General features: G+C 40.6%; 1 protein-coding gene across 1 annotated transcript in view; it reads left to right on the forward strand.

Annotated features, from left to right (window-relative positions):
* LOC122563615 (arf-GAP with SH3 domain, ANK repeat and PH domain-containing protein 2-like) overlaps positions 1-15,463 on the forward strand; it is a 78,598-nt gene that overhangs the window by 27,683 nt on the left and 35,452 nt on the right. The window contains exons 4-8 of the mRNA XM_043717576.2: positions 462-536; positions 3,199-3,248; positions 10,009-10,138; positions 11,611-11,696; positions 12,822-12,897. Coding sequence (XP_043573511.1) covers positions 462-536; positions 3,199-3,248; positions 10,009-10,138; positions 11,611-11,696; positions 12,822-12,897 — 417 coding nt within the window. The remainder of the gene's footprint in view (positions 1-461; positions 537-3,198; positions 3,249-10,008; positions 10,139-11,610; positions 11,697-12,821; positions 12,898-15,463) is intronic.

Genomic DNA, 15,463 nt, shown 5'->3' on the forward strand with positions numbered 1-15,463 from the left:
ACCTCCTGCCAATGTATGTCACACACCTCAAATTCTGGATCCATCATTGGTCATATTTGGTCAATGTCCTGAATTATGGAATTACCCCTTCCTTAAATCTTTTTTGCCTCTCCATCCTTCTTTCTTCATTTTAAGATGCTGTTTAACTTTTGTTAACACTCCTGTGAAGTGCCTTGGAAAACTTATATGATGTCAAAGCTGCTTTATAAATATAAGCTGTAACAGCAAATTTGTCAATGGTGTTCCCATGATCCTGCTTGTATGAAATGTAAAAATTCATAAAGTGAACAACACTGTGGGCCTTCAGAACATTGAATACATGCATTTTATTTGTGTTTGATTATATGAAATCTTCTTGTGATATTTCCAAATTAAGAATGGAATGGTGATGACTTGCTTGGAAACAATTGTCTATTTCCTTGTAGGATTTTAATGGTGACTTTTAAAAAATTTGTTTACAGACTCAAAACATGAACAACATCCTTTCCTTTCCATTGGACAGTCTCCTGAAAGGCGATTTGAAGGAAGGAAAAGGGGTGAAGTTATTTCTCTTTTTATCTGTCTTTGAGGAATTGTAGCCTTAACACCCCCGTTTAGCTTGAGCATGTAACTGACTACGGTAACGGTGGAGGAGGACATTAACTGTCTCTCTGGGAGAAACAATTTTGGCTTCTGCTTTCTGGTAGACCTCTGACAATTATTTTTATTATAGGGCTGTGGTGTACTTTCCTCTCCTCTGCTTATTGGAGAAGCTGTGTAGAATAAAGACAAGAGACTAAAAGGAAATTGAATAACCAGTTAAAAATTTGCATTTTATGATTGAAAATGAAGTAACATGTCCTTAATCACCCTACCATTTGGAGCAATGTTTGTGTACCACAGAGAATATCCAGCACGTAACACTTGGCCATCTAAGTCTTTAAGCCAAGGCAACTAAGCTAGAGCGGCTAACTGTCCAGAATTGACCTGGAGTCACCAGTTATTGAAAGTTAATCTCTAGGTCACTTCTGCATATGAACTAACCAGAAGAGTTAAGGGTGCATTAAATTCTTTGCCTAATTTTCTCTGAATGGATTTTATTAACAAAAGCATAGATGTGAGAGGGAGAAGAAAAGGCCGTTTGGCTGATGGTCAAGAATGACCCAGTTGGGTTTCTCATCGGCTTTGGGAACATGGAGCACTGTGAAGTTATGTTAATTCATGTTATTATATACATATTATGTTAATACATGTTATTCAACAAGGAGCAGCTGTGTAGAGGCTGCTGGAGGTCATGTGACAATCCTGGAATAACCTTAGTTAGTACCCCCATTACATGTACTGGCTATATTTTGTTCTGACTAAGCTATCTGGGCCTGCGGGCTTAGAATGAGCTATTCTTAGGCATTCTTGTCTAGGTAGGTAAGTCGTAACTTATTTAATTTGCTTTGCATTCCAGCCCTTTGCGCTCTGTTGTTTTGGAATTTACGAGTCTATATGTGGCCTCTTGAGAGGTTGCTGGCTGTTACTAAACGATTTACAATAAATCAAAGGACTTGGGTGTGCTGGGCTAGATCTGATACTGATGAAATGATGGGTAGACTAGTTAACGTTTTGGCCTGCCCTACTGAAGGACACTGAGACTACTCTTCAGATTCTGTGAATTCATTATTTCTGCTCATTTCTTGATCTTGGGGTTTGGGCCCAATTATATTGCCATCTACAATATGTCAAGTCAGCTGAGCAGAGACCATGTGTGTGTATCAATTTGCACCATTGAGTGCCCCCTTTTCATGTTCACTCTGGCAACTGTATTGGGATGAAGGCACAATAGAATTGGCAAGGACATGATGCTGACAGCAGGGGAGGGTGCAGGAGGGACGGCTGCCAGCCTTTGGGTGGTACCTGGACTTTGTCTTCTGGAGTCCCTCCAAATACTGATGTGAAAGTTATTCATACTCTGGTTTTCCTTGAAACATGGCACCCCCTTAAAATCAAATGACATGAATAAGACTTTGTACTTGGGCTGAGTTTTGAAATGAGGTTGCCGCCTTTTGATTTGAGTCACAGTCTGAGATTGAACAGCGTTCTGCAGTTCGGTGGAAGATTTTAACATCCACTCTAGACTGATCTGACAGCTGTGTGTGTCTTTGAGCTGTGAAATCATTGGAAACTGGCCACATATGGAAATTCTATTTATTTTAATGTTTCAGGTCACCTCTGAGACCTGGAACATTAATTTCCTCACACTTTCCACTCTTTTTAATGTCAAATTGATGCTTTCTATGTCCAGTCTATTGTGGTCAAATGTTCCTTTTACTTTTAACCCCTCCGGCCCCTACGAACATCTCATGGCAAGAAGCATCTGGTATTTCCATTTATACATTGCAGTCCTGATGACCTTTCTTGTCTTGTGTAGATGTCTCTCATTAATCTATTCAGCTAAGTTATGACATACCTCTGGAGTAGGTAGTTGTCGGAGCTGGACTTCTTGGGCCTCTTAGCCCAGAGGTAGGGACATTACCTCTATGTCTCAAGAACCCACCTGTCTTGTGTGTATGGTTGACAACTTGGTGTTGAGGTGTAGACCAATCCATCCTAAGGGAGTATTCTTTTAATCTCAGACCTGCTTTGGAGTCTTTTCAGTTGATGAGGGGAGGCAGTTAATTTGATTAAAACCATTTCTGGTTGGCTTGAACTGAATTAAAATCCCAAGGAACAACACATTGGATGGTCATGAAAATTGTAAAATAAACCTGAGGAGTCTATATGACCCGATTTGTATCTCTAATTGCCACCTCACTTGTAACTTCTAAAAGTAGGCACTAGAAAGCAGAATGCTACTGAAATGGGCTGTTTCAATCAAGTTGACTGAGTAGATTGTGCCTTTTTGAAGGAAAGAAGATTAAAAGATTAATTAGTGATGCGGTGATACAGATACTGCTACGATGAATGCATTTATCCAAAATTTCAAATCTTATTGTTGCTAATTTGGGGAATTGTTTGAATACTCACTGAGTTATCTGGCTCAATTATTGCCTAATATTATTCAGTCCTGACCTATGTACTTTGTGGCTGTGAGAGTAAGTGGACTGTGAAGCTCCCAGTTTAACAGTCACTGAATCTTGGCAGCAATTTCTGGTGTGACAGATGGGTGTTGACTTTGCCATCCATTTATAATTGAGGTCAATTAAACTACTGTTTAATCTCTGCTTGCAGGATCCAAAGAAACTCATTGAAAAAGCTTGGAAAGACTATGAAACCAAAGTGTAAGTACTCCTCAGAAACAGTGATTGAAAGAACACCACACATTTCTTCTTCAGGTGGCATTATTCATTTTATGCCAATCTGATTAGACAAATGGAAACTTAGTTTAACATATTATCTAAATGATAATAACTTCAATCAGTGCAATGTCTCCTCAACATTGCTCTGGACTATCAGCCATTTATGTTCTTTTTTGTGATCAGTGCCGTAGAGCGGGAGTTGAAGACAGCCCAATAATAGGTCGTAGCTGAGACAATATTGAAACTAAAGCAAGGTTTGTGATTGAATATTTCATGTTGCTATTTGAAGTGTTGGGAGTTTTCCACACCTCATTTTCTCCATGCACTAATTCTATTTTTTACAAAAAGTGTTATTGCCTCATTGCCTTGCACTAAGAAATTGCTCTTGGGGTCAACAGTATATGTGTTTTAAGATTCATTCTGCCCATTACATTCATCCAGCTCTTTGGAAAGCGTCCAGTCCCACTCTCTTACTATTTCCCCATAATTTGTTCTCGAATCTGCTTCCACAATGTTTCCAGTCTCTGCATTGCAGATCATCATAATTCATTGTTTTTAAATTTAAAAAGTCCTTCATTTTATATTGATTCTTTTCATTAAGTGCCTTATCTGTATTCACTGATATTGACTCCTCAGTTAGTGGAAACCTTTTTTTTCTCTCGAGTCTTATCTAAGCTCTTTATGGTTTTGATTCATATTTTACTTTACTGCTGTCGTGCTGTAAGGATTATCATCCCAATGTCTCTAGTTTCTTTATGCTACCATCATCTTTCATTCCTGGTACTGTTCAAGTAAATGTCCTCTGCGTCCTTTTCAAAGGCATCTAAATACTTTAAAGTAACTTGTGTGAACTAGCTTGAGACTTTTGAGAGCTGTAATAAGGTGCTGAATAAATATGTTCTCATTTGTTGCATATGTCAATCTAAGTCTGCCTCCAGGCAGGATCTGGAATTATTGTCTTGTGTTCTAATGTTGGCTTGTTCTCCCGTATTTTTTCATATTGGACATTGCTGGCAGGACCAGCATTTATTGACCATCTCTAGATGCCTTTGTTGACTTTGATTTGTTAGCCTTTTCAGAGAACAACTGAGAATCAGCCACCACCTCTCTCTGGGTCTGGAGTCATATATAGCCAGACAACAGATTCCCATCTTGAAAAATCCATGGTAACAATCCATGATAATGGCCATGGTCACCATTAGCTTCAATTTCAGATTTATTCATTGGATTTCTATTTCAGCAGCTGTTTTAATGGGACTTGCACCTCTTTGTGCAGAGTCTGAGCTTGAGTCCTTGGATTCCTAGTCCAGTGACATTACCCCTACATCACCATCTCCCCAGCAATGCTAGATTTGATTGAAATCTTCTACACCTGCCTTCAGCGGGTGAAAAACGTTTTCTGAATCTTGGTATGAACAGTTATAGAAACTTTATGAAAGGGGGGGTTTAGGGTGTATGTTTGCTCTCTGAGCTGTAGGTTTGATATCCAGACGTTTCATTACCTGGCTAGGTAACATCATCAGTGGCGACCTCCAAGTAAAGCGAAGCTGTTGTCTCCTGCTTTCTATTTATATGTTTGTCCTGGATGGGGTTCCTGGGGTTTGTGGTGATGTCATTTCCTGTTCGTTTTCTGGGGGGTTGATAGATGGTATCTAGATCTATGTGTTTGTTTAAGGCGTTGAGGTTGGAGTGCCAGGCCTCTAGGAATTCTCTGGCATGTCTTTGCTTAGACTGTCCCAGAATAGATGTGTTGTCCCAGTCGAAATGGTGGTTTTTTTCCTCCGTGTGTAGGGCTACGAGGGAGCGAGGGTCATGTCATTTTGTGGCTAGCTGGTGTTCGTGTATCCTGGTGGCTAACTTTCTTCCGTTTGTCCTACGGAAGCGGCAGGTACAAATCACTATAAATGCTGGAGGAAACATCACAGAAGCGCTTCACAGGAGGCTCCCAAGCACTGAGGATGTCACCTAGACAGGGGACGAAACTTCTGCAACACAAATTCCCAGCTAAGTGAACAGAACTACGACAACGAGCACCCAAGCTACAAATTTTCTCCCAAACTTTGTCCTACATAGTGTTTGTGGCAGTCCTTGCATGGAATTTTGTAGATGACGTTGGTTTTGTCCATGGGTTGTACTGGGTCTTTTAAGTTTGTTAGTTTTTGTTTGAGAGTGTTGGTGGATTTGTGTGCTACTAGGATTCTGAGGGGTCTTAGTAGTCTGGCTGTCATTTCTGAAACTTCTTTGATGTATGGTAAGGTGGTTAGGGCTTCTGGCTGTGCTTTGTCTGCTTGTCGTGGTTTGTTCATGAGGAATCTGCGCACTGTATTTTTTGAGTATCCGTTCTTCTTGAATATGTTGTATAGGTGGTTCTGCTCTGTTTTCCGAAGTTCGTCTGTGCTGCAGTGTGTGGTGGCTTGTTGGAGTAGTGTTCTGATACAGCTTCGTTTGTGTGTGTTGGCATGGTTGCTGGTGTAGTTAAGTATTTGGTCAGTGTTTGTCGGTTTTCTGTATACGCAGGTTTGTAGTTCTCCGTTGTCTGTTCTTTTGACTGTGACGTCCAGGAATGCGAGTTTGTTGTCAGTTTCTTCCTCCTTGGTGAACTTTATGCCTGTGAGAGTGTTGTTGATGATGTTAAATGTCTCTTCTATCTTGTTTCGTTTTGTGATGACAGCCAGTCTACTAAGACCCCTCGGAATCCTAGTAGCACACAAACCCACCAACACTCTCAAACAATAACTAACAAACCTAAAAGACCCAGTACAACCCATGGACAAAACCAACGTCGTCTACAAAATTCCATGCAAGGACTGCCACAAACACTATGTAGGACAAAGTTTGGGAGAAAATTTGTAGCTTGGGTGCTCGTTGTTGTAGTTCTGTTCACTTAGCTGGGAATTTGTGTTGCAGAAGTTTCGTCCCCTGTCTAGGTGACATCCTCAGTGCTTGGGAGCCTCCTGTGAAGCGCTTCTGTGATGTTTCCTCCAGCATTTATAGTGATTTGTACCTGCCGCTTCCGTAGGACAAACGGAAGAAAGTTAGCCACCAGGATACACGAACACCAGCTAGCCACAAAATGACATGACCCTCGCTCCCTCGTAGCCCTACACACGGAGGAAATAAAACACCATTTCGACTGGGACAACACATCTATTCTGGGACAGTCTAAGCAAAGACATGCCAGAGAATTCCTAGAGGCCTGGCACTCCAACCTCAACGCCTTAAACAAACACATAGATCTAGATACCATCTATCAACCCCCCAGAAAACGAACAGGAAATGACATCACCACAAACCCCAGGAACCCCATCCAGGACAGACATATAAATAGAAAGCAGGAGACAACAGCTTCGCTTTACTTGGAGGTCGTCACTGATGATGTTACCTAGCCATGTAATGAAACGTCTGGATAGCAAACCTACACGCTAAACCTCAAACTGAGCTATAAACCTTCACAAACCTTGCAAAAAACTTTATGAAAGCTTGGATTCGAAATCAGACAACCAGCAACCCAATCACCAAGTCCCTGGAACTTGGGTAGAACTCCATTGTGCCCTTTGATGTCAAGTTTGAATTATAATGACTTTTCTTCCTGTCGATGAAGCCTATCTTCCATTTGCTCTGGTATGAAACTTTCCCTCATCATCTAGGGGTTTTTCATTGGAAATAATTGTTGCATTATTGGTCCTAACACTGACTGTTCCTTTCTGTTGTTAATTTGCTTCTGATCCAAGTTTCTGTTGAGAGGGTTACAGATTTCTGTGTCTTTCCCATGTTAAATTTTATTAATGATAAGTTGTTAGATGAAGTGTACTTTTGTTTTGATGGAGGAGGTGAAAGGTTTAAAATGGTTAAAGTGATTTGCTTTTTTCCTTTTTAACTTCCTGTCTCACCTACTGCTTAAGAACCGAGAAAAGGGAAGCAGTTGTGAAATATAGCCATAAACCTAGAACTGAGTCTTGAAAAAGCTTTAGGGAACACAAAACAAAATCGAGTTCTTGATATTTTGTTATTTCTTTTCAGTCACTGATAGTGTCTTATGGTTTGTGTTTGTGTGATGTTACATTATGCAGTACGACAAAGTTACTGATTTGTACAGAATATGAAGTGCGATCGTAATGTTTAGAATAAATGACAGAGAGAGCAAGTAGGGCAAAAAGGCAATCGACTTGGATTTATTTAGCATCATTCACCATCTCTGGATGCCACAAGCATTTTACAATTTTTTTTTAAAAGTTATAAACATTTCTGAAATATAAGAACAGAGCTGACAATTTGTGCACAGCAGGATCCCACAGGCAACAATGTGATAAGGACCAGATAATCTGTTTTATTTTTGTGACCTTGGTTGAGATTAGCCAGAACACAGTTGCATAAACTCCTGCTCTTTTGAATTACACTGTGGAATATTTCATGCTCCCTTGAGAGATCAGGCAGGGTCTCAGTTTAATGTCTCGTCGAAATGACTACCTCCCCAATGATGCAGTGCTCCCTGGTACTGCACATGGCATGTGAGCTTGGGTCATGTGTTCAAGTCCAGGGTGATAGAATGTGTAGTTTTAAAAAATACGTTTTTTTTGTTTTCACTTCTCTTTTCTGAGGTGCAGTTACATTAATGCTAACTGTATTCTTGCACCTTGTACCATAGGAGTGGAAGTAAGGCCATTTGGCCCATCGAGTCCACTCCACCATTCAATTATGGCTGATGGGCATTTCAACTCCACTTACCCGCATTCTCCCCGTAGCCCTTAATTCCTTGTGACATCAAGAGTTTATCAATGTCTAAATTCCATGCTACTTCTGTATTTGTAATGCTGACTTTTCACACTCCTTCCATCTTCAGGTAATCCTGTCTTGTCTTTTGAGCTGCACATTACACCACACTGGGAAGATCTCTTTGAATATGTTTGGGATCCTCACTCATGTCAGAACATGTGTTCTCACCAGTATGATCCAGTTAGTTCACCCTCCCATGCCCTATCTTTTTTTTTAACAAACTTGTCCTGGCACTGCATCTCAATCAGTTTAAAGGAGAGGCAAGTTGAAAAGCTCCTTTTGTTCCAATGATCATGTTCAAATCTCTGCTGCCATTCACCCATCTATGTGCTCACTGACCTACATTAGCTCCCAGTCTAACAATGCCTTTTAATTTTATTTATTTTATTTTATTCTGTTCAAATTCCACCATTGCCTTGTCATTACCTATCTCTGTAACCTTCTTACAGAATTCACAGAGTTGTTGCAATACAGAAGGAAGCCATTTGGCCCCTCAGCTTCTCAACCTTCCAAATACAGTTTCGAAGAAAAATCATATTGGAATAGAAACAATGCCCTGTTTCTCTCTCTACAAAGTATTGTCAGAACTCATTGAGTTTCTCCATCACTTTTATTCCAAATTATCTGCAGTACTTTGCTCTAACTTCGGTCTCTCCTGCATTCAGTCCATCCTTTGCCACACCGTTAGTAGCTATGCCTTCATTCACTTAGGCCTTAGGCTTTGCAATTCCCTTCTCAAACCTCTCCCTTCTCCCATTTCAAGACACTCCTTTTAACACTCTGGTCGATTTAACCATCATTTTAAATATATCATATCCTTGTATGGACATACGTAAAATGATGTCTTCTGAAGTTGCTTACAATTTTTTACTATGTTGAATGGTACTGTAAAAAATCTTTGTACCTGGTCCATTAGAGAACTATTTATGTAAACCTGTTTAAAACTGGTGAATGGGAAGGTGAGCTGCCTACAGGTGAAGGGGAAGTGGGTGAAGCACTGGCAGCCAAGTTTCTACTTCCCAATTCCAAATAGGAGGACTTCATAAACCAAAGGGAGAAGTGAGTATTGATTGCAGTTTAAGTTCAAAGAAAGCAATCATTTTTTCATTCTGAAACTGGTAAAGGTATTTTAAGGCAGGTTATGAGAGCTTAACCTCAGACCTGTTTTTAGTGCCAATTTTGTTCATTCTATTGTTTAGGAGAAAGTGAGGACTGCAGATGCTCGAGATCAGAGTCAGGAGTGTGTTGCTGGGGAAGCACAGCAGGTCAGGCAGCATTCAAGGAGCAGGAGAAGCGACATTTTGGGCATAAGCTCTTCATCAGCCCTCCCTGATGAAGAGCTTATGCCCGAAACGTCAATTCTCCTGCTCCTCGGATGCTGTCTGACCTGCTGTGCTTTCCCAGCACCTCACTCTTGACTCAGACTATCTGTGGCAAACAATAGTATAAATGTGCTGAAGATCGCTCTTTGTGATGGCAAGTTTCACATTCCAACTGCTGTCAGTAAAGAAGCTTCTCCTGAAGTTTTTGTTTGATTTATTAGTAGCTACCTACCTTTACCTCTACTTGTTTTGGATCCCCTTGCAAGGTAGAACATTTTCCTTGTGTCACTCTTTCAAACCTTTATCAGGTCATCCTTCAATCGTATTTCTTCCCTGGAAAAAAGAGCCGAAATCTGTTCAGCCTTCCTGATAATTAGAACCTCTCAAATCATGAATTGTATTGTTTGCTGTGGTTGTATCCACAGAAATCCAGAAATCCCTATCTATTGCCACATTACAATTTGTATCAGATGTTGAGGGTTATCACACAAAGGAAAAGTACCTTGAAATCAGTGGGGAAAACCCTACTTGTGTCACAATGTTTGGAGCCACTTTGAACAGGCAATACAAGACAATGTGTGTCTGACTAATTTTGACTGCGTTTAGCTGGGTTGTTGTCTTGTTTTGAATCTACATTTACTTTTCAGCAATAAAATTGAAAAGGAAAAGAAAGACCGTGCCAAGCAATTTGGATTGAGTCGTTCAGAAATCAGTGCTGCTGAGCTCGCAGATGATCTGGACAAAGAACGAAAGATGTTCCAACTCCAAATGTGCGAAGTGAGTTGACATGTTTTGTTTTTAAGAGATTAATTTCTATTTGTGATATTAGAATGGAAATCCTCCAATTGGTATTGTGGCGTCTGGGTATCCCAAAATATACCAGAAATAATTTTAAATTGTACTCATTTTACATCCATCTATGAGGACAGATGGAACCTCAATTTAAGCTGAAAATTGGCACCTCTGACAATGCAGCACTCCCTTGGGGTTGGCCTTTATTACGGACTCAGGTATCTGAAAATGAGCCCTTAGCCTTCTGCCTTGAGAGTACATTACTTCTGAGCCATGGCTGACACCAGTCTAATCTATGATGATGATGCTAACCACGTACAAGAAGGTCATTCAGCCTATTATATCAGTACCAGCTGTCCAAGTGAGCAATTCCCCCACTGCCAACCTTCCATCTTTTCCTTGTAACCCTGCAGCTCCTCTTCATTGTGTTCTCCTAATTCACAACGTCTGACACAATTAGCAGTGTGTTATTATGTATCCATCGGGAAATGGTGCTTTTGCAAAGTTTGTGTTGCATTTGTACCTGATGTGGTTCAAGTAGCATCAATTAAATGTCATCAAATCTCTTTTTAAGTTAGAAAACCATTTTTCTCTGGTCTAGCTCAGTGCCATTTATTGCTCTCCCCTGTGGTGGGTTTGGTCAGACAGGGACATTTGGGGCCCATCACCTTCTTGCTTTTGATTATATTTGGGGGAAGGGGGGGGCAAAGCAACATGGAAACCTTTTCCTTCCCTTTGACAATTGAGACCTTTTTGAAGGATAAATTACTGGCCACTTGAGAGCAGCATTTGGTGTGTTGGGAGGGGGTTGAGACCTACTTGCTGTTGATTTCCACTCCCACCCACTCCCGCCAACATCTTGATTAACTGTCCAACCCCCCACCACCACCACCAATGCTCTGAAGTCCCTCTTGCCATCCTATACCTTTGGTTTGGATGTACTGCCAGTCATGGGCTTTGGCTGGGCATCCTACCAGAAGCAGCCTGTGCCTTGCAATGATGAGCTGCCAGTCTTGGACAGGGCTTGCCAGTTAATGGTACTATAAAGGTGACTGTAAAATGTTTTCAGACATTATAAGTTTGGAAAGGTGCTATTTAAATATTTCTCTCTTATGGTATCACAAAGCCCACAATATCTGCTATAGTTGTCTCCAAACAGCCAAGTTCTGCACAATAATGTATGTAAAATACTTCCTTTTTAAATCTCTGAGATATTCATCAGGCTTTAGACTTTTCTTCCTTCCTTACGAACAGCACAGAGCAAGCCATGCCTGGTGTGTTCTCTAGTTTTACATATTGTTTAATAACCCGCAGCCATCCCTGTTAGTGGTGGCTCAGTGTTATCAATCTGCAGGATTTCTAGTTTCACATTTTAATTTGTGAAGTAGGTACATTGATGGTGGGAGAGTGGGATGATGTTCTCAAGGTGAACTGATTATACTTTGTTTGTTTTGCAGTATCTTCTCAAGGTGAACGAAATAAAGATTCGAGAAGGCCCTGACCTAATCCAGAGCCTAATCAAGTACTTCCATGCTCAGCAAAAGTACGTCACCTGTTAGCTGGTCAGTGTGTGTGTCTGGGTGGGGATGTGTGGGTGTGTGTGTGTACGAGGTCGCATCAACACTCCATCCTCAAAGGATCTTTCCTCTCAGATATTTTTGAACTTAATCTGTGAATTGACATTTTAATCAAAGTTTGCAGTGTAGCTGAGGATTATTTAAACAGTATCATTAATATTTTACACCAGTGACCCCCTTCTCTTATTGGAATGTTTAATCATACTGTTTATCCCCCACAGATGCAGCTTAAACGTCTGAGTGTTTGCAGTATTTTATATTTCTCTTTCACATGTACAACACTGAGTATTTTACTGTTTATTTTAAACTTGCTGTTTCAGCTTGTGTCAAATCACTCAGTGATGAGTACAATATGCAGAAATCACTCAGTAATGAGTACAATATGCGGAAATCTCCAGTGAATTTTGTCAATGGAGGTTTGGTGTAGCTGATTATGATATCATTGCTGGGGAAGAAATAATCTGGCGTCTCTGCAATATTTTACACAACAGTTTTTTTTTAAAAAGTATTTTTCAATTTTTCTTCCCCTGACAAAGCTGCTGGCTGATTCTTCTTTTTACCCTTAAGTTCCTGTTCCTCTGGGTTAAAATATATAACAGGCCACTCCACTCTAGTGGGTAGCAGAGTCCTACTCTCTCAGTATATGTCATCTCTGACATAGTGACTGGCGAGTGATTTAAGTAAATGTGTGACCTCTGATTTGGCTTCTAACCTCCTACCAGTCCCTGAGGACCGAGATCACTTGTGTTATTAATCCAGCTGAGACTACCTACTCTGAGCAAAGACTGGGAATTGAACCAGTGACCTGAATTAGAGTGGAGTAAAGGGCTTGTGTATGGAGGTATTCTTACCTATTGATGACTTCATCCGTCAGCTCATGAGGAACTTTGCAGTGATCCACTATCTTTCATTCCAACGATTTATTGAAATAAATGTGAGATGTTGTTCTGTTTTCCACATATATTCCTTGAGGACTGAAATTGTGGGATATGTTCCCAACACTGAGATTTGAATCTCCACAATTACTATCAAATTCAGACCAACACAAAACCTTTACTTATTTTTTTTTGCTTTGTTTTTCTCTTCTAAAGTTTTTTCCAGGATGGTCTCAAGGCAGCTGAAAGCTTATCACCTTTTGTGGAAAAATTGGCTGCAATTGTACACACTGTGAGTATTGTAGGGATGCTGCTGCAAAACATCAAGCAGCGCATGTCCCTCCAACTGTTTGCTGTTATGTTTAATTCTATCATGCTGCTCTATTCCTGACCTGTCTTTAAATATTTATCCAGTCAAGTGTATGTACTTTCTTTTTGAATGATAAAACATTGTCACTGCAATCGTAAGAGTTGCCTTCATGGCTCAGACCTTTGAGGAAAGGAGTTGGGTTGTTATTGTAAAGGTTGTACAAGACATTGATGAGGCCTCCTCTGGAGAACTGTGTCTCGTCCTAGTCACCCTGTTCGAGGAAGGATATTATTAAGCTGGAGAGGGTTCAGAAAAGATTTACCAGGTTGTTGTCGGGAATGGAGGGTTTGAGTTATAAGGAGAGGCTGGATAGGCGAGGACTTTTTCACTGGAGCATAGGAGATTGAGGAGTGAGGTTATAGAGGTTTGTAAAATTCTGAGGGGTACTGATAAGATGAATAGCAGGTGTCTTTTCCCTCGGATGGGGGATTTCGAGATGGGGACATATTTTTAAGGTAAGAGGAGAAAGATTTTAAAAAAGACATGAGGTGCATTTTTTTTTCCACAGAGTGGTTCATGTGTGGAATGAAGTTCCAGAGGAAGTGGTGGTTGCAACTAGAGTTACAATGTTTAAGAGACGTTTAGATAAGTACATGAATAAGAAATGTTTGGAGGGCCAGGTGCAAGCAGGTTGGACTTGTTTAGTTTATGATTATGTTTGGCATGGACTGGTTGGACCGAAGAGTCTGTTTCCGTCCTGTATGACTGTGTAAGTTCATCATTTTCCCTCAACACCTCGCTTTTAGGTTTTGTTGTCTTCATGTGTGCAAGGTTGAGATTTATTGCCATTCCAAGTTGCCCTTGTGAAGTTGTGGTGTCTCTGCCCCCAAGGTTTTCCTACATTTTATAGGAAGTTTTGAGGGCAGGTGGATATGCAGGCTAGGTGGATTAGTCATGGGAAATGAGGGGTTACAGGGAATGATTAGGGGGCTGGTTCAGGTTGAGATACTCTTTTCAGCAATGGTGGAGACTCAATGGGTGGAATACCCTGTAGGGCATCTGTGATTTGATGTTTGAGTGAATACAGGAATTTGGTCAATAGTTATTCTTCAATCAACATCACAAACCTGATTACTTGCTCATTATCAGATTGTTTGTGAATGTTTGCTGCACACAAATTGGCTGCTGCTTTTCCTACATTGTAACACTGACAATTCAGAAAGTACTTCCTTAGCTTTAAGGTTCTTTTAGATGCTCAGTGGTCATGAAGAACAGTATATAAGTCTGTTTGATCTTTTTTTGAAAAAAGGAAATCTTATTCAAAGGAAATGGAGAGAAACTGAGTTGGTCTTCGCAATGTCAAGGTTAATCTCCCTGAAGAAGGGCTTATGCCCGAAACGTCGATTCTCCTGATCCCTGGATGCTGCCTGACCTGCTGCGCTGTTCCAGCAACATATTTTCAGCTCTAATCTCCATGATTCCAGGGCGCTCCTGGGGAGTTGACAACCCTGGCATGAAGTAGATGCTGCATTTGCATAACCAAGTAATGGAGAGAACTGAATCCATGAATTTAACTAACCAACCTCCTTGCTAGACCAATAGACCAATTGAGGCGTGAAACTATGGATCATGCCCTATAAGAATTGCTGCCTCTGTTCCGGGTGTGGCAAATTATCACTGTTCGGTCTCTATAATGGTCACCTTTCCAGCCATTTCCTTCTTTTTCTGGCATGATGGGATCTTTCAGAGGTTGACTTTAGATGTAGGTGTAGAATTAGGCCATTCGGCCCATCGGGTCTGCCTCACCATGCAATGAGATCATGGCTGATTTTGATAATCCTCAACTCTGCTTTCTGGCCTTTTCCTCATCATCCTTGATTCCCTTACTGACTTAAAAAAAAACCTCAGTCTTGAATATATTTAACCATATCTGCCTGCAGTAAAGAATTCCAGATAAAAGAAATGACTTCTCATCTCTGTCTTAAACAGATGACCGTTATCTTTGAGATTATGCCCTCTCGGCCTAGACATTCCCAAAAGGGAAACCAACTTCTCAGCATCCACTGAGAATCTTCTATGTTTCATAAACTCGCTTCTTATTCCTCTAAACTCCAATGAGTACACGCCCAACATACTCAACCTCTCCTCATTAGAAAATCACACCATACCTGGAATTAACATGAACATGAACCTTCCCTACACTGTCTCCAATGCCAGTATGTCTCTCCTTAGATAAAGGAGCCAAAACTGTTTGCAGTACATAGGTGTAACAAAACTCTCTGTACTTTTTGGTCCATTCAATTTGCAGAAAAGACCAACATTATCTTCCCTATTACCTGCTGAGCTTGTTTGCTTGCATTTTTATGAATAATACAAGATGATCCTCTCTACTGCTGTTTTCTGCAGTCTTTCTTCATATTCATATCCTCTATTCTTCCTGCCAAATAGGGAGAGGTTGAATAGGCTGGAGTGTCGAAGGCTGAAGGATGATCTTAATAGAGGTTTAGAAAATCATGAAGGGCATGGATATGGTAAATATACATGGTTC

Source organism: Chiloscyllium plagiosum, unplaced genomic scaffold (assembly GCF_037043375.1).
Source record: "Chiloscyllium plagiosum isolate Xiang-an unplaced genomic scaffold, Cpla_swu_hap1 HiC_scaffold_30, whole genome shotgun sequence".
NCBI classification, from domain to species: Eukaryota; Metazoa; Chordata; class Chondrichthyes; order Orectolobiformes; family Hemiscylliidae; genus Chiloscyllium; species Chiloscyllium plagiosum.